The 19,712-nt window shown below is 44.7% G+C and overlaps 1 protein-coding gene across 3 annotated transcripts in view; it reads right to left on the bottom strand.

Annotated features, from left to right (window-relative positions):
• The window catches only part of JARID2 (jumonji and AT-rich interaction domain containing 2), a 190,667-nt gene that overhangs the window by 57,472 nt on the left and 113,483 nt on the right, over positions 1-19,712 (bottom strand). For all 3 annotated transcript variants that reach the window (XM_081873349.1, XM_081873350.1, XM_081873348.1), the window contains exon 3: positions 18,432-18,573. In XM_081873349.1, the coding sequence (XP_081729475.1) occupies positions 18,432-18,573 (142 nt within the window). The remainder of the gene's footprint in view (positions 1-18,431; positions 18,574-19,712) is intronic.

Here is a 19,712-nt window from a genome sequence, read left to right as displayed (position 1 = left end):
ATGCAAACATCTGAATGAATTGTTTCCAGATTCTCTAGACTGTAACCTCAATTGTCATAATTTTGCTTTTCCAAAATAATGGATCATAATATGGAAGACTCTGGAGTATAAAAAATACATTAATCAGTAGGAATGTTCATAATTCCATTTTATCTAAGGGAGTCACAGCAATACCAGTAAGAGCATCTGAAGAAATTTTACTTCCCTAAAACTAAACTCTCCAGATAGGGGTGCTTCTTGTGTGTTGCAGTTAACATTTCTTGATTTATATTCTCTCTCTCTCTCTCTCTCTCTGTGTGTGTGTGCGTGTAAAAAACAGTAGGAGCTACAATTATTAATTTATTGGCTTTTGAGAGTAACTCCTTTAAAGTAAGCAGTAAAAGGTACTTGGCGTCCACAAGGTAATGTTTAACAAAAGGTCAAACAAAATGATTCAAGTCTAATATACCCCAAATCAAAGTATTCTGGTTCCACCAGTTAGAGAATTGCTGTTTGAAACCTAAAGAGCTCAAACAAAAGCAACCACTCTCAGCTACAGGAAGGTAGATTAAATATTAGGAAAGCCTTCCTATATATGTAAGACAATGAAGTAACCTGCCTAACCTCTGGAAATCTCCTTCCTTTAATGTTTCCAAGGAAATGCTGGGCAGTTATCTATAGCTTGTAGGAAGAAAGGCAGGATATAAAAGGCAGGATACAAATGTACATAAATAAAACTAAATATCTCATGCCAAGCCTCTGCTACAGCATACACATATTTTAAGAAATTTTATGCTAATGTTTAATCTAAACAATCTAATCTAATGTTTAATCTAAACATTAATGCCAAATCCACATCCTCAAGGATCCCAAGGGTGAGGGGCAGGATCCCAAAATGTTTTGGGGGTGAACATGCTTACAAGTCTTCCCACTATTGAAAACACTGATCATGGTTTCCTGATCATGGGGAGAACAGTATGTTTACAACTTCCCGTCAGACTTTCTGCTCACAAGAGGAAGATTGGGATTGAGGGAATAGGGGCATCCGAAGACCCTGATGTTGGGAAAGATTGCGTGCACAAGGAGAAGGGAACGACAGAGGACAAGGTGGTTGGACAGTGTTCTTGAAGCTACGAACATGAGTTTGACCAAACTGCGGGAGGCAGTGGAAGACAGGAATGCCTGGTGTGCTCTGGTCCATGGGGTCACGAAGAGTTGGACACGACTAAACAACTAAACAACAACAATAACAACAACTTTGGAGGGCTGTAGCTTACTTAAATTCTCACCATTCTGAGAAAAAGGAATGATTCACAAATTTGGTGACTTCAGTCCCCAACTTCAACTCATTCATGAATGTTCAGACCCACAAAAGTGACCAAGACAGTGACTAAGTGACCAAGCAGTGACTATGACTGTGCCAACACCGCACCTCCAATTTGATGAAACACTGAGCTAAGGAGGGATCACCTGTACACATTTTAGGCACTGCTTTCATAGTGTTGCCATTGTAGGAGAAATTGCACCAGCCAAAATTTGCCTTTTTATTCAACTATTATAAAGGTGTAAGTAGCTCCATTTCATACTGAATCTCTCATAGCCAATGTCAGTTGATGCAAGCCCTTTCTGCCGCTGGTTAGCTGTGTTAGTATTCTCTGGGAAATGGGGAAAAGAAAAATATTTATCTGAAAGATTCCAATCCAGCAGCAATCAATTCCTGACTATTATGATAGAATTTTAAACAGGAAGAAGTATTACATCTGCTGAGACTCAGCCATTTTTGTTAAACTTTCAAGTAATCGTTAAATTAATAGCAGAAACTTTGAATTTAAAAAAATGGTGTTTGCATTCTAATCCCAGTTTGAAAACTAAATTTCAATGTACAAGTATTCCAACAGTTATTGGCACGGTATAATCCAAAACCTTCAATCTGAGCAACAGTCAGTATCCAACCTCTCATATTAATGCAGATTCAGGAGTAAAATAAATTATGTTCTTAAAAGCCTACAGTGTTGGTGCTCAAATGCTTTGGACATACAATAGGCACAAAAACATTACTTGATTGTTCTTTTTATTTTCATGATTCAACTTCAGAATGTTCCCGCCTCTTTTTCAATATGAAAGCACATGCCAACCATAAAATTGCTTGTCAAAGCAGCTTCTAAACAAACCACGAAAGAATGGCTTCAACAAGCTTTCCTAAAATCCCATCATCAGATCCAATTTGGACTCATTTTGGCAATAAAACCATCTTATTAGTAATAAATGTCTCGCATAAAAGTTTTGCCACTTCAGGAAATTACGCTTCCCATTTACTTGTGCAAACAACTACTCGCAAATAAACTAAGACCATGATTCCAATGCGTTTAAAAAAATGTTGACCTTTGTTTAAATATACCTTTTATTCTGATTAAGTGCCATTTTAGTGCTTCCATAGAAAACTCCAGCAGTGACTAAATGCTGATAAAATATTTATATTTATGCTCCTTCCATTTTATTTACAAAATATGAAGACACCCTCAAACAGTATTTCCCATAAAATTATGGAGAAAAAGGCAACAATCCTACATGGAGTAATTCTAGATTTGTACAGACCTGTTATGGTACAATCAAGATCACAATCTAGAATATCTACTGCATAGTCATAAACTGCTACTTTCTTTTGAAGGATTATAGAGCATTCTGCATAAAGCAAAACATATGCTACAGCAATGTAATTGGAGAATAATCCAGACTGCTATTCTCATGTGAGACTAAGCACATTTATGCATGTTTATCTTTAAACACTGTAGGGAGAATGCTGAATTGCAGAACTAAGGTACTTTTAAAGGTAAGACTCAAGCCTCCAAGTAAATAGGCAGTGTGGTGCAATGGTCAGAGCGCTCATCCACGGAGATCCGTGCTCAGTGAAGTTACGCTCCTGAAAGAACAGAAATGACTCAAAACTATGCTTTTGTGGCTTACAGCTTGTTTCTGAATTGGACTCACATATTCAACAGCTCGATCCAATCTCCAAAAATGGACTCAGAAACCTCTTCCTGCCTTGGGAGTACAACAATTATCTTGGACAACACATAAATTAGCAACTCATATGGATATAACAAAGTAGTCTAAACACTTTCAATTCTCAGGGAGATACAGCTATGATTAGACTATATACCGTATTTTTCGCCACATAGGGCACACCTAGTTTTTTGGGGGGGAAACAATTTATTCTCCCCCCCCCCCCCGCAGCCATCCCCAAGCTAGAAGAGGGAGGCGAAGCGCTCCGTCTCCCTCTTCTGCCTTCAGGGACAGCCTCCCTAGCCTCCGTGGGGCAGCGGCTTGCCACGTTGTCCCCTGGGCTTGTGGGGCTGGCGGTGGGGAGAAGCTTGCTTGCCAGGCTCCAAACCAGGTCAGGGAATAGCGGGGTGGCGGCACTCCGCCTCCCCGCTGTCCCCCGAGCTTGTGGGGCTGCCCGATATCTGCCTGAAGCCCGGGGTGCGCAGGAATGATCTCCTGTCGGGCTTGCAAGGCTTGCGGATAGCTTCCTGAAGCCTGGAGAGCGAGAGGGGTCGGTGCGCACCAACCCCTCTCACTCTCCAGGCTTCAGCGAAAGCCTGCATTCGCCTCATAGGACGCACACACATTTCCCCTTCATTTTTGGAGGGGGGAAAGTGCGTCCTATAGGGTGAAAAACACGGTAGTTCTCAACAATACTGTAAAACAGGGGTCAGCAACCTTCTTCAGTCGTGGGCTGGTCCACCGTCCCTGAGACCATGTGGGGGGCTGGACTATATTTTTTTGGGGGGGGGAATGAACAAATTCCTATGTTCCACAAATAACTCAGAGATGCATTTTAAATAAAAGCACACATTCTGCTCATGTAAAAACACCAGACAGGCTCTTCAAATAACCCAGAGATGCATTTTAAATAAAAGGACACATTCTACTCATGTAAAAACACTCTGATTCCCGGATTGTCCGCGGGCCGGATTGAGAAGGCGATTGGGCCAGATCCAGCCCCCGGGCCTTAGGTTGCCTACCCCTGCTGTAAAATGTTGGACTTTTACAATATTGTAAAAGGACTGTCTCTCCCCATATGAACTGAAACAGACTCTGCAATCATTATCCAAGGGCCTTCTTCATGTGTCTCCTCTGCGGGGTGGGGGTGGGGTGACAACATGAGATTGGGCCTTTTCTGCAGTGGCTCCCTGCTTGTGGAATGCGCTCCCCAGGGAGGCGCTTGACGCCTTTACCCTTCCTCTTCTCCCAGGCCTTTGGCTAATTAAAAAAATCTATGGGGTGGGGTGGGGGGTTACTGTTGTTAATGTGGTATGTATTTTGGGGCTTTTAGATTATAAACTGGCCTGGGATCCTCAGATGAAGGGTGGTATAGAAAGTTTAATAAACAACAACAACATCATAGTGAGGACAGATGGACACTACAGCTAAATGTCAAAAACAGTACTTCTTTGCCAACTATGAACACTGGTGGAATCTGCAAACATATTAGAAAATGCTGTGAAAATGCATTTTTAAAAATGATTTGAAAAAAAAATATTGAATTTGCCATAGCTCACCATTGCCATCTAGTGTCAGGTTTGTATACTGTACTTTCCAAAACACTTTAAAAAATTTATTTGCAGCTGTATGGCTGAGTCCACTGTAGACATCTACAAGTAAAGTGAGACTGATGAAAATAACTGCAGACTTTGAAGACAAAAATACAGGAGTGGAGCCTCCCGGCCAAGCTGACTCAGCTAATGAGAGTATGAAGTATTACACTCTGCTTTCAGTGCTTAATTTGAAAAGAGAGATGTGCTGGGGTTAAGGCTTGTCTGGGAGTTGTTATTCATGACCAAGAAATGTGGAGGACGGCATATTTCTGAGGGAATGGTGCTGTTGCTTAAAGGCACTCTTGATCTTCTGCTTCTTTAGAGGTGTGGAGAAAACATTTAGTAGTGCATGAAGATACCACCTCCTGAAACACATTAGATATCCAACACTGGCAAGTTTAAGTCCAAATGTGGCTGCTACTCTGCTCTCTTTTTCTGTCATACTGTGATTTGAACCCTGTAATTTCAGCTGCATATGGGTACTACAGATGGTCTGACCTTTGGGTGCAGAAGCACAGTGTTGGACTGAAATGCTCTTTTCATACATGATTAAGAGAGGGCTACACAACTAAGCTGGAGAAGGAACTGGCAAACCACTCCAGTATTTTGCCAAGAAAACTCCACGGACATAAAAAGGAGAAGCTTTGAGAAGAAAGTGAGAGTTTCCAAGGCATGCTCTGGTTCATGGGGTCAGGGAGAGTCAAACACGACTAAGACGACGAAGCAACAACACACAACTAAGCTGTATTCTACCGAGCTGCAGATGTGGGCCACCAGCCATTCAGTGCAGTGTGCTAGGTGCTTCAACATTCCCCACCCCAGCTTTGCAGTCCTGCTCAGGCTTCCAAAACTAGAGACCCATCAAGCTCCTGGTAGGCTGCTGTATGCAACCTGCACATTGCGTTCAGCTCAACAACTCACAAACTGTGTAGCACTGGTGCAATCTGTTTAGCCATGGAAGAGTTATTCACTTAGGGCAGAGATGATGGGGAACGTTTAGCTCTGCAGATGTTGTTGGACTACGTCTCTCATCATGACCACTGGCCATGCTGGGTGAGGAAGGTGGGACTTTGAGTCCAACAACATCTGGAGGGCCACAGGTTCCTCATCCCTAACTTAGGGATTCATAGTTCATGGTAAGAAGGGCACCAACTGTTAAATATAATGATATGTTGGATCCTGGTCCTTGACAATCTCTTATCATTTATTTATTTTAGATTAAATGGTTTGCTACAAGATTTTTAGAGATCTCAACCTAATCTAATATTCACATACCACAAATATTTCTCAGGTATGATTTACCCATCCTCTTACTTTAAGGCATAACTTTTATTTTATTAAAAGATTTCAAATAAACAAATAAGTTTGGGCCTGTCTTGAAGATGTGTGCTTTTAGTTTTAGCTGCTTTTATTTTTAGTAATTCATGTAACGTTGCTGGAAAATGCTTTATTGCTGTTTTTAATGAGTAGCACATTTCTAATTGATATGCAAATATTAAATGCACTTTAAAAGTGCTAATATAGTTTCTTGGGGGCGGGAGAGAGAGAGAGAGAGAGAGTTTTGTTGGCTGGAATGAAACAGGAAAGTACTTTGAGGAGAAGAATTCAGTACAACGCCTAAATGGCCCCATTTCTGCATGGAGTTTCCCATCTTTTGATGGGAAAAATTATTATGAATTACTGTCTAGTAATTCAGTAATAATGCCCCAGGCATGTTAAAACCAATTAAATCTACCGGTAAGTTTTAAATTTAAGTGACACCTAATGAAAATGTGATCAACTGTACTTCCCTCCTCCCCCCAAAAAAACACAAACGGAGAGAGGGGGTGATTCTCAACATTACACGAGATATTTTATGTAGCCTTATCCACCCTACAAACCAAATGAATGAAGGCCTATTATTTACACACTTGGTCGTTTATAATTTGCTACATTCCTGGTCAACAATGCCAGACAAACACTTATAAAGGATTAAACCACTTTATAGCTCATGCTGTAGGTATTCAAAGTGCTGAAGTGAGCGTTCTTTGTTCAACTACAAAGACAAGTTGTCCTCGAGGAAGACTCCTAATCATTATTTTGACTGTAGAGAAGTCTTTTGAGTTTGAATATTTTCTAAGCACCATACCTGCGCAGCTGAAGACTGACATTTGAAGATTTGATAGAACAATCCCTCGGTTGTATATGTAATCCCTACAGGGTTTATGGTGAGGTTTAACAGCTCATAAAGTACTTTGATATCCGGAAAATAAAGATGTTCTACTGGTGGACAACATTAAGCTGCAAGGAAATGAAGGAAACCAAACTCCCAGGAATGGCTTGCCTCCATCATTGCACCTGACTAAGCCATTCACCCACTCTTAGTAGTAATTTCTTCTAGGCAAGCTGCCACAGGATAAATAGAAGATGTGAGGGAGGCGCTGAAAATATTATTACAGGACTGTCCTGTGTCCATATTATGTTACAGGCCTGCTTCGTAGCATTTAGACATTCCCAAATCAGCCTACATCAGTGGTGGCCAAACTTTTTTCAAAGAGGGCCAGATTTGATGAAGTGAAGGGCCGTGAGGGCCGACCAAAGGGCCAACCAAAGTTGTTGACCTTCTTCAAAGACTGAAGGTTTTTTTTATGATTTTACCCCAGGAAATAAACTGCCACAGAGGCGGATTAAACCAGGTGGGCCAGATTAGGCCCCCAAATCGGACTTTGGACATGTCGGGCCTACATCAACAAAATGGAATTATATTGTCCTCCAATATGTTGCCACCAATCAGAGGTGCTACTGTGCAGGGATGATCATTACCGCCATGCAAGAGCCACCTGGAATGGTTTGCTGACCAGAGAAGTCACTTAAAAGAACATTTGTTTTCTACTTGGGAACAGAGCAGGACGTGTGAATCAGGAGACCATCTTTTAACTGGATGAAGTCTGATACTGAAATACCAAATGGCTGAAAGCAGTCCTCTAAATGCCTGCCCCATGATTGAATGGGGGTCCTTCTGAGACAGGAACGAGCTCTGCTCTGATGTTCCTGCTCTTTCTGGTGGACCAGGAACAAATTCCTGTGTACTGACCTCTCCTAGAAGAGAGCAAGTGGAGTGAAACCTTTATACCACCAAACAAAGCTTTTGGTGCAAGAATCCAATTTCCCTTGAAACACCGATTCAAACAACTAAACATCTGCCCTGTAAAATGAGTAGCTATCCAAAAACTCATAAAATGTTGTGTGTCAGTCTAACATAGAAGGCAAATAAAATGCTTAATATTTCCAGTGCCCAGAACATAATTTTCTTAAGAATTATTACTGTTTGGGCACAGCTTTTCCTCAAAAAGCACACCACATACATAGCTATCCTTACAACAATCCTGTAAGACAGTCCACTATTTTCATCCCAGACTAATGCTGCTGACATTATTTTTCGCTCCTGGATGTTAGCATGCAATGCATATGCAACTTACAATCTCCTGAGCAGAAATGGATGTAACTATTTCCAGCATAACTATTCTCCTCAGGGGATTGGTTTGTAGGAGAAGTCCTATGGAGTAGCACTGAAGTATATGAAATAGCCTCCAGCAGTTGAAGTTAGGTGCCAATTTAATTAGGAGCAAGATTCTATCGTCTCCCAAGCCTGATTTACTACTCAACAAGGACCTCAAAGGTCTTTGCTACATTATCTGCACAAAGCTTATGATTTGTTCCAGTGTGCATAGCAACAAGACATACAGCACATGTGGCATTAGTAGAAAACCAAAACCAATGCATATGCTAGTTATGGGAGTGAGAGAATCATTGATAGCCTAAGTTTGGCATGCTCTTGATTAAATGCATATTTCAACTGGCAGCACGCCATCCAGCCTTGCTTCAGAGATGAACAGGAAAATTTTAACCACTAGGGGGCAAAACTTCCTAAAATGTAGATAAATATAAAATACAGGCAATCTTGAGAATAACATTACAAAATCTATATACAGGCACACCTCAGAGATACTGCAGGTTCGTTTCCAGACCAAGAAAACAAGTCACACAATTTTTTGTTTTGTTTCCCATATAAAAGTTATGTTTACACTATACTGTTGGTCTATTAAGCCAGGCCCCACTTGCTGCAGCGGTGGGAAGGGGGAAAGTAGCCAGCTTCAATCCCATGGCCGGAAGATGGGCAGAGGAGGGGGCGGGGGGGCGGGGTTGCCTTCTCCTGGAAGCAGCCTGCAGCTGCACCCGTGTCCTTGTAAGAAGCAATATCTGCGAAGCGCAATAAAGCGAAGCGCAATAAAACAAAGTATGCCCATACCATATTTTTGGAATTCACACAAATGTACCCCCCCCCCAAAAAAAAGTTATCCATGACATTTGAGAAGGAAGGGAAGATATTCAAAAGCAAAATCGTATATACTTGATGAGAAATGCCACTTGTTTGTAAAAAAAAGAAGGAAGGGTTGAAGCAGGATTTCCAGAGTGTTTTAGGCACATTTCCTTGTTCACTATCTCAGTACAGTGTACAAGTTCTGAGCCCATTAGAGATTAAAAGTGAGATGGTCAGGTTTTGCTTTATTTGGGGCCAAGCTGTTTTCTAAAACAGCAGCAAACACAAATCAACTATGTAAAAGGGCTTCTCAAATACCGTGCAACTGAATATATGAAGCTTTATAACCAAACAATTTAAAAGCAAATACTTAGATGAATAAAAAATAAACTTCATAATAATGTTTATATGTGATAGACACTCATGTATAACAAATACCACACCTGTTTCGACCAAACATTGGCCTTCTTCAGTGGTGCAGTGGAATCAAGCACAAATTATCATATACACATATGGACAAAATAAACCAAGACTCTCATAATGTGCCAAATAATACAACAATGGAAAAGTGGTGTGACCACAGAAAAACTATACCCATGCAGAAGGCAAGATTGAGCAGCACTAAAAAATCTTTACATAATACCCAATCTAAATTCAAAAGAACACTTAAAGACACAAATTCAGTCTATTTGGTTTAAATGTGTTTGGCATTTGTTATGAATAGGTGTTTATTATATATGAACATTTATTTATCTTTTTAAATGTTTTTTGTTTTGGTATTTTGTGGTTATAATATTTGATATAGTCAGTTGCACATGAGTTGAGAAATCGTTCCCAACTTATCTGATGCTGATTTGGTTTTTGAGGTTGTTATATATATTGTCAGGGTTTTAGGGAGAGAGGAGACAGAGAGCGAGGGCGAGGAGGAAGAGGACGACAACGAGCCGAGGTTGTCCCAAAGTCCGTCTAGCGAATCAGAGGATTCCCAGAAGGGAGCCCCCCTGGTCAGGCCAAGGGGCAATAGAGAGGGAAGCAGTCAGAAAGAGGGGAACGAAGAGGGAATCCCCAGTGGGAGTGGCAAAGCGGGACCATCTCCCCCGTCGGAAAGGAGTGGAGGGGGGGGAGTTGCCAGTGTGTCAGAAAGAGCAGGACAGGAAGGAGGAAGGGGGAGGAGTTCGGAGCAAGACGTCCTGCCTGAAAGGGAGGAGTGTAGTACCGAGAGCAGCGTAACTGTAGAAAGGAAGGTCAGAGGCAACGTACGCGCGCCAAGTTCAAATATAGAGGCGCGCGGAAATGAGGAGAGCTCTGAGGAGGAGCCTGGTGCCAAAGCACGAAGGAGGGGGGAGCAGGCGGGAGAAGACTCAGCCTCTGGGGAGTCCCGGAAAGAGGGAAGACAGGGGGGCAGGAAGACCCTGCGGAAAAGGAAAGAGAGGAAAAGGTGGAGCAGTACAAGCCTCTTAAATTGGTGCAGGGGAGGGACGGACTCAGAGGGGACTTCTAACATCTAAGGGTAACAGATGCGGAGCCACGGAGTTGGGATGTAATGGCTACAATGATCTTCAATAAATCCTTTTGTACATAACTTGGACTGGACTTTGGTCTCTTGTGAGCTGGGACCTCGGGTGGCTTTGACAGAAAGTCCCCTCCACAGAACGCAAAATTTTTTTTTTGCAAAGCTCACAAACGGTAACGGCCATGAGTGCGGAGGATCAGCTGACAGCGCTGCGGAATACAGTGTCCGAACTCACAGCTGCAGTCCTTGCGTCTCAGAAGAAGCATGACGAAATGGAGAAGCGCTGCCAAGACCTGCAAACAAGGTGGGAGCGTGCAAGCAGGGAAGGGTTCCCAGGGTCCAGATCAGAGGGAATTGGACTTGGAAGGAGGGGGGGCAGCCTAGTCACCCACTTCGATGGGAACCTGAAGCATTATCCCAGTTTCAAAGCAGACGTTTTGTATGCATTGCACTTGCTTCGTCATGACTTTAAAGATGAGGAGGAGAAAGTGAGGGATTTGTTCTGGGAGGGTCTCAGCGGTCCCATTAAGGATGAACTTGCCAGGGGAGACAGACCTCAGACCCTGGAGGAACTTGTGCAGAGGGCTTTATCGATTGGGATAAGGCACGAGGGGCGTCTTTGGCACAATGAGGAAGAACGGCAGGTGCGTCCACCAGCGAGGACGTCTTCTTTCATCCCCAGGGAGTTCAGTCAGTCACATCCCTCGCCGCTGGGCAGGCAGGGGGAGGAGCCGATGGAACTTGGTGGTGCTAAGGCTCAAGCAACAGCCAGAGCCCCGGCTTCCGGTGCAGTAAAGGCGAAGCCTCCTAGAGGGACCAGGAAGTGTTACATCTGCGACAGTGCACTGCACATGGCGAAAGAGTGTCCCCAGAGGCTCCAGAAGCACACTGCAGCTTTAGCAACGGTAGCAGCAGAAGTAACCCAAGAAGAGGAGCCTCAGGGAAACGGCAATGCCTGGCTGGAAGCACAAATGCTGGGGCTCAGCCAGGCGGATCTGTAGAACAGTCCTCAGCATTTTTGCAACCTACAGACCCTTTACCACCCAAGCCAGCAGTGCAGCTCACCGCAACACTGCAGTTGCCAGATGGGACCCCCATAGAAGTGCCCCTCACGATCGATTCCGGGAGCAACGCCGATTTCGTGGGGATGCAATTTGTCAAGCAGCATCGCATAGCGCTTCTGCCAGCCACAACACCTCTGAACGTAGTCACGGTGGATGGCAGGAAATTGCTTGGAGGGCAAGTGGTGCATCAGACGCCTCCCATGGTGATGCGGATTGGAGATCACCGGGAAGTCATTAGCTTCAATGTCACCCACCTGTCTGACACGCCTATAGTATTGGGCATGAGTTGGCTGGAGAGACACAGTCCTGCTGTAGCGTGGTACCAACGCCAGATCACCTTTTGCTCATCGTACTGTGCTCAAAACTGCATCCAGTCGTGCCAGGAGGAGGGGGCTGAGCAGCAGCTGCGACTGGGCATGGTGCAGGCAGTACCTAGCAAGTACGAAGGGTTCCTGGAGGTTTTCTGCGAGAAGGAAGCTGACCAGTTGCCGCCCCACAGACCCTATGATTGTGCCATCGACCTGGTGCCAGGGGCGCAGTTGCCGACTGCAAAGCTGTATTCCATGTCTGAGGACGAGATGCAAGAGCTCAGGGAGTTCATAGAGCACAATTTGCAGCGCGGATTCATCCGGGAATCGAAAGCGGTGGGGGGCAGTCCTGTTTTCTTTGTAAAGAAAAAGGACACGCCCCAAAAAAGACTTATTGTGGACTATAGGTCCATAAACAGTATGACCAAGCCCAAGGCCTTCCCCATGCCCAAGATAGATGATCTCCTGGCAACCGTAAGGAAGGGGAAGATCTTCACCAAATTGGATCTGCGTGGAGCGTATAACCTCATACGCATCCGGGAGGGCGATGAGTGGAAGACGGCCATGTTCACGCCTCTGGGCACGTATGAATACAGAGTTATGCCATTTGGTCTCCAAAATGGATCTCACGTCTTCCAAGCCTTTATGCATCACGTGCTAGCGGGACTTCTCTACAAGAAATGCGTGTGTTTCCTCGACGACATCCTGATCTTTTCGGAAACGGAGGAGGCCCATGAGAAGGACGTAAAGGAAGTCCTGCAAAGACTACGGGAGAACAGGCTCTACGCCAAGTTAGAGAAGTGCCAGTTTGATGTGACGGAGGTGGATTTCCTAGGCTACAAGCTGTCTGACAAGGGGCTGGCCATGGACAGCGCCAAGGTCCGCGCGGTGTTGGACTGGAAGAGCCCCCGCAATCGGAAGGAAGTCCAGAGATTCATCGGCTTCGCCAACTTCTACCGCAAATTCATCAGAGGTTTTGCAAAGGAGACGGCAGCGATCACGGACACTCTGAGTTCCAAGAAGAAGAGGTTCGTGTGGACGGAACAGGCAGAGCGCTCTTTTCGGAAGCTTAAAAGCCTTTTCGCCTCCGAGGAGCAGCTGCTGCACGTGAATCCAGGCAAGCCCATGCGAGTAGAGACCGACGCGTCAGACAGAGCAGTTGGAGCCGTACTCCTGCAAGAAGATCCACATGGCAACTGGAGACCCGGTGCCTTTTACTCCAGAAAGCTCAGCAAAGCGGAGCAAAACTACACCATATGGGACAGGGAGCTGTTAGCCATTCACGCAGCTTTCAAAGCGTGGCGACACTTCCTCATAGGAGCCAAGCACACAGTACAGGTCCGCACGGATCACAAGAACCTAGAGTATTGGCGCACGGCGAAGCTCCAAAGCCAGAGGCACATGCGCTGGGCGGAATTCTTCGCGGATTTCGACTTTCGGATAGAGTACGTCCCAGGAGATTCCAACGTTATAGCCGATGCGCTATCCAGGAAACCGCAATATCTCGATGAAGCGGCGCCTGTAGCAGCCAAGCACATTTTCGCACCGCAGGCGTGGTCGTGCGCTGCCGCCACAGTAGATCTGGACGCGGTGCGACGCGCGTTGCAAGTGGATCAGTTCGCACAGTCCAAGATGGAGGAATTGCGCAGAGGTGTGCAGAGTGGCGAAGAGTTCCAACTACGCGACGGGCTGCTAACTCGCAAAGGTGCCCTCTACGTGCCAAGCGACGAGCTTCGCGCAAAGGTTCTGCAGCAGTTGCACGACGCCCCCAGTGCGGGCCACTTCGGTAAGGAGAAGACAATAGAACTGGTGGCAAGAGACTTTTGGTGGCCCCGGATGCGTGGAGAGGTAGCGGATTACGTCGCCAGGTGTGACACTTGTCAGAGGTTCAAGCCAGTACACCAGAAGCCAGCGGGGCTGTTGGAACCGCTGGAAACGCCACAGCAACCGTGGGAGAGGGTAGCTCTGGACTTCGTTACTGACCTGCCCAGCTCCAGGGGGAAGACGGCGGTACTGGTGGTTGTGGACCTGTTCACCAAGATGGCGCACTTCATTCCATGCGCAAAGGTGGCGACGGCGGAACAGACTGCCAAACTCTTCATCGATCACGTGTTCAAGGTGCATGGGCTGCCGCAGTCCATCCTGTCCGACAGGGGGCGCCAGTTTGTTTCCAATTTTTGGCAGAAGCTTTTAGGTATCCTGAACGTCAAGATCAACCTCACGTCGGCGAGACACCCACAAACCAACGGCCAAGCTGAGAGGGTCAACGCGATCATGCAGCAGTACCTGAGATGTTACGCCAACCAGCGACCAGCAGTTTGGGTGGACTACCTGCCGATGGCAGAGTTTGCCTATAACAACACGAAGCACGCGTCCACGGGGGTGACGCCGTTTTTCGCGAACAATGGTCGTCATCCCAGAACCTTCCCGGGGTTCGTGGCACCGGGAGAGGGGGTGCCGCAAGGAGCCGACCAGTTTGCAGCGGAGCTGCAGGAGGTGCACGAAGAGTTGCGGAGACATTTAGAGCTGGCCAAGCAAGCATATAAGGTGCAGGCTGACAAAAACAGGAGAGAGGGAGAGGAGATCCAGGTGGGGGACTGGGTGTGGTTAGCGGCCCAAGCGATGCCAGCCAAGTCGTTGGCCAAGAAGAAGCTGGGGCACAGGCAGTTAGGGCCGTACCAGGTGGAGGCTAAAATCAACCCTGTAGCCTTTCGACTAGCCCTCCCCGAAGGTTCCAGAGTGCACCCGGTCTTTCATAGATCGGTGCTCACTCCCTACAAGGCACCGCACAGGTTTCAGGAGTCTGACACAGTCACGCAACAACACACTAAGTCACAGGAGAGGGAGAGGGCGCCTAGGGCCGAACCACTCAACGAGGTCACAGAGATCCTGGACTCGAGATGGGGGCAAGAGGGAGTAGAATATTTTCTAGTCAGAGAGGGTGCCCCAGTCAGTGCCAATGGTTGGGTGCCGGGCTACGCCTTAGACGAACCTCTTTTAAAAGACGAGTTCCATGCCCTTTTCCCTCATAGACCCATGCCAGCCGAGTACTTTGATGACTGGCTCTTTACGCCCACATGTTCAGGCAGCACTTTCCACGGCTTTTCTTCAGCCGAAGAAAGGTCGCCGGACTCCAACTCGCCCAGGGGATCGTGTTCGGGGGTGGACACAGAACCCTCTTATTGGTGGGACGAGCAACCAGAGGAGGACTGGCGCAGGAAATGGCTGACGGGACCTTGGCAGGCAGCACCGGACCAGGTACCAATGGAGGAGGGAGAAGAGAACACCTTGGGTCAAGAACCCGAATTCGAACACTCGTACAACGAACTGCAAACAGAGGAGATGGAGGTGCAGAATCTGTATCCTGCGTCCGCCTCCGAAGAGCGGCAGCTTCCACAACCTGCACCCGATGAGAGGAAGGGGGGAAGGGGGGGCTTCGAGGGGGGGATGGATGTCAGGGTTTTAGGGAGAGAGGAGACAGAGAGCGAGGGCGAGGAGGAAGAGGACGACAACGAGCCGAGGTTGTCCCAAAGTCCGTCTAGCGAATCAGAGGATTCCCAGAAGGGAGCCCCCCTGGTCAGGCCAAGGGGCAATAGAGAGGGAAGCAGTCAGAAAGAGGGGAACGAAGAGGGAATCCCCAGTGGGAGTGGCAAAGCGGGACCAGCTCCCCCGTCGGAAAGGAGTGGAGGGGGGGGAGTTGCCAGTGTGTCAGAAAGAGCAGGACAGGAAGGAGGAAGGGGGAGGAGTTCGGAGCAAGACGTCCTGCCTGAAAGGGAGGAGTGTAGTACCGAGAGCAGCGTAACTGTAGAAAGGAAGGTCAGAGGCAACGTACGCGCGCCAAGTTCAAATATAGAGGCGCGCGGAAATGAGGAGAGCTCTGAGGAGGAGCCTGGTGCCAAAGCACGAAGGAGGGGGGAGCAGGCGGGAGAAGACTCAGCCTCTGGGGAGTCCCGGAAAGAGGGAAGACAGGGGGGCAGGAAGACCCTGCGGAAAAGGAAAGAGAGGAAAAGGTGGAGCAGTACAAGCCTCTTAAATTGGTGCAGGGGAGGGACGGACTCAGAGGGGACTTCTAACATCTAAGGGTAACAGATGCGGAGCCACGGAGTTGGGATGTAATGGCTACAATGATCTTCAATAAATCCTTTTGTACATAACTTGGACTGGACTTTGGTCTCTTGTGAGCTGGGACCTCGGGTGGCTTTGACATATATCAATCCTGTTTTCCAAACAGCAGTTTTGGGCCTGGAAGAGCATTTTGCCACACTGCTAATTCCCTTCTTAAGAACTCAAGCATTAGCAACAAAAAATGGGTTTCCCTAGTAGCAAGGGCTCTGTTAATAAAGAACCACTTACACAACAGAACTGGAGATATAATATTGGCTGTTGGCAAAATTGCTTTTGTTTACTATCTAGTCTGATGAAGGGGTCTGGAGAACTCAAAGGTTTGCACACCATTTTGTAATATTTAGCTGGCCTAAAAGGGAACTGCACAAATGTGGTTTTCTTTTTCTTATGGGCCAATACAGCAACCTTGACTTTCTGTGTGAGTTAACAACTATTTATCTTAACAACTGATAGCACCAACAAGCCTCAGGGAAAATGAACTGCTGAATGGAAATGCAGAAAAGAATCGACTAAAAAGGAAATGGTATGGGAATGAGAAAATAAGCTCAGAAGGTATATTTTACCATTTTTATTTTTTTATTTTAGATGTATCTGGTGTTTCAATGTATCAAGCCTCTTTTGTTTGTTTAAATGCTTGTAGCATCATGCTTGGTAATTTCTATCTCTGTCATCATACACACTCACATGCGTGCATGGACACACCCTACTATACACAACTACAAATGTATTTGGGTTCCTACAGCTAGAGAAATGAATGAAATGCAATCGTATCTGAGAAGCAAATGGAATATAAAGAATTGGAGGTTCCTATTTTACCTAAGCAGTGGGACAACGTTTTAGCTTCTGTAACAAATGTGTCATTAGATTATGAACTACGTTTTATACAAAAGGGTCTGTCTATGACAACATGTTATAAGATGTGATAAAGAAAATGCTTCTTTGAAACTTATGTTTATGAAATGTATGATGCTTACAAATTTTGGGGGGAAAGTACCAGGATGCATAAACACTACTTTGGGGGGAAATTTATTTTTTTCCCAGATGGTAATATTATGTTAAACTATATACCAACTATATGGGGTTTGACAATGTGTCAGCGTAGATCGACTCTCTGCGCCTTCACTGCTGCCAAAAGACTTGATATTGATTCCCTGGAAAGATAATACCATGGCCCCCTTCAATCAATGGATAGAAGGCATGACAACTCCTGCACCATGTGAACGGATTGCTTTTAGATGCAGATTGTGTATGGATAAATTTAAGGATATTTGGATTCCATTTATAAAAAGTATAATGTCTTGTTAATAATGTCACATTTGTTGGAATAATTGTATTACTTATACACCCATAACATTGTATCACCATTTCAAGTATTTTGTTTTCTTTCTTTCATTCATTTCTTTCCTCACCGAAAAGGTTAAATAAAATATAAATATTAAAAAAGAAGAACAGACCTAGTCTTAAGAGACTGAATGAAGGCAATATGGAAAACCTAAGAAAATCCTTCAGAAAATTCTTTGTGTTTTCAAGTAATCTTGCTTTAAGGCTGCAGCATAGCTTTTACTTTCTTTCTTTTTAAAAGCAATTCACCTCTTCCCAGTCATGCAATTTAATACAAGAAACAAAATCCTCATAACCCACTCCACACTTTCGGCATATTTTCTACAAGAAATTGGTGGGGAAAGGTGCTCTATTTCAGTTCACATTGTTGAAAGGATAGGGAGTGGTTCAGACTCCAGCGTAATGAGAGTCAACAAGGATTTCTTTACAGACTTCTATGAGACAGGAGCAAAATCGTTACACTATTATATCAGAGTAGCCCCCCTACTGACAATAACCAGCATCTCTATAATGAGCCCCCAGAATACAGGCAGCACTTTCTGATTATCCATGCCTTTTAAACTATTGTCCTTTGGCTCCATTCCATGTAAATCAAACGTGTTGACACTAACGGTTCTCTCTCATGAAATTACATTATTTGTATGTAAACTATACAGTGACAAGGACAATTACCTTTACAGATCAGAATAAATAGTATGACTGAATATTTCGTTTAACCAATCAACCGCTGCAAAAATGAAACCTAACCACAGAAAGCCTTACAAGGGGCAATTGCTTCAAATGGATCTTAAGCTGATGAGATCAGGACATGGGGACTGTTTTCACAACCGTATGAAATGTAAGATGCATCCATTGTAAAAAAGAAAGGGAAAGAAGATAATAAAGAAACATACAACAATGTTAACAACCCGAGTCCTCTTTGGTCTTGATCTTGTCTGTTTTCACAACAACTCTTTCAGACAGATCCCTTTTTTATGTCTGAGAAAGCAAGGTTGTGAGGTTAATGAGTTTCTCAAGGCCATGCAATGAGACTATGGCTAAGCAGGGATTTGAACCAACTTCTGACAAGTCTACATCCTTACATATAGCATCCACTGCACTACACTGGCATACTAAGATACTTTAGCATGAACTGCACCATTTTTCAGACTTCATTTTTCAGACTATATTCTGCTAGACTATTGGAATTTAAGAGAATCTTACCTTTTCCTTGATGGCCCTTCTTCAAAATCTGAGGAACCAATATCGTTGCTAGTTGAGGACACTTGCGACGCATCGTCCTTCTCGTTCTCTAGGTGCTCAGACCCAGGTCGTAATCCTTTAGACTGGCCATTACTAAGCAGTCCTGTAATTAAGAAGGACAAAATTGTTTAACTATGAACAACAACACTGTAAACAAAATGAACCAGGTTACTGCATACCCAAGGTGCTAAGGAACCAAATGACCTTAAACCATTTAGCAGCAGGGGGGGTGCACTCATATTTATTTTGATGCAGAACTTAAGATAAGGAAGTTTTAACCTTTCAGTAGGTTGTCTTTTTGTCTATTTTTGTACTGAAAAGAGTGTAGAGTTAAAGTACCGCAGGCTTCTCTGGTACTATATCAGGAGCTAAAGCTGTTAAAGACCTTATATGGCATTTCTTAATTATTGTCCCCCTGCATTAATTCTTAATAAAAGTTCATATTTTACAATACATTGAAGTCATTGTGAAATACATCTCTGGGTTTTATAGTGGGACTTAGTTGGATCTATTTAGGGTTAAAGACACAATTAAGTTTTAAAGATCAAGTATCACATGGATTTTAAATTGTCCTGTCTCTCTCCCTCTCTGTTTTAACTAGTCCTTAAATAATAGGCTATTAAAAATAAATGGGGCCAGGGCATAAAACAAACCAGCTGGGTAGCAACCCTAACCATGGCATGAACAAAAGATTGTGCTCTCACGCAAAAGTAACAGTGTAAGATTTGACTCTAGATTGAGTGAATAGCAGTTAAATAACAGTTTGCTAAGTCACATTAAAACCATTAAACATTTATGGGCATATTAAACTTGTGGCAGAGACTGCACCAAAGATCTTTTTAAAAACCACCACCACCAGTCTAAGATATGACATACTTAATTTAACTAAGAATTTTTGAATACGTAATCCTTGCAATTTGATTCAGATCTTGGAAAATACCATCCTGTTCTCCACAGTTCCAAAATACACAATGATGTGCATATGCGCACGCACACACACACGCGCGCACACACACACACACAAAAAAAAAACATTGGGAAAGACACAGCATTACAATGTGGCAAGTGGATGAACTTTTGCCAACACTATACTACAGATGATGCCATCCTGTTTGGCAATATGTAAGTTTCTGTTGAAAGAGGGTGAGGCACAAAAAATGTAGGCCTGCCAGCTTTTAGGCAGCTACAACATTTGCCCAGTACACACCAGGTGGATCAATGGGATCACAATTAGGGTGCATT

Source organism: Podarcis erhardii (genome assembly GCF_964252035.2).
Source record: "Podarcis erhardii genome assembly, chromosome: 8".
Classification (NCBI taxonomy): domain Eukaryota; kingdom Metazoa; phylum Chordata; class Lepidosauria; order Squamata; family Lacertidae; genus Podarcis; species Podarcis erhardii.
Note: the sequence above shows the minus strand (reverse complement) of the source record. Positions and strands in the feature narration are given on the sequence as shown.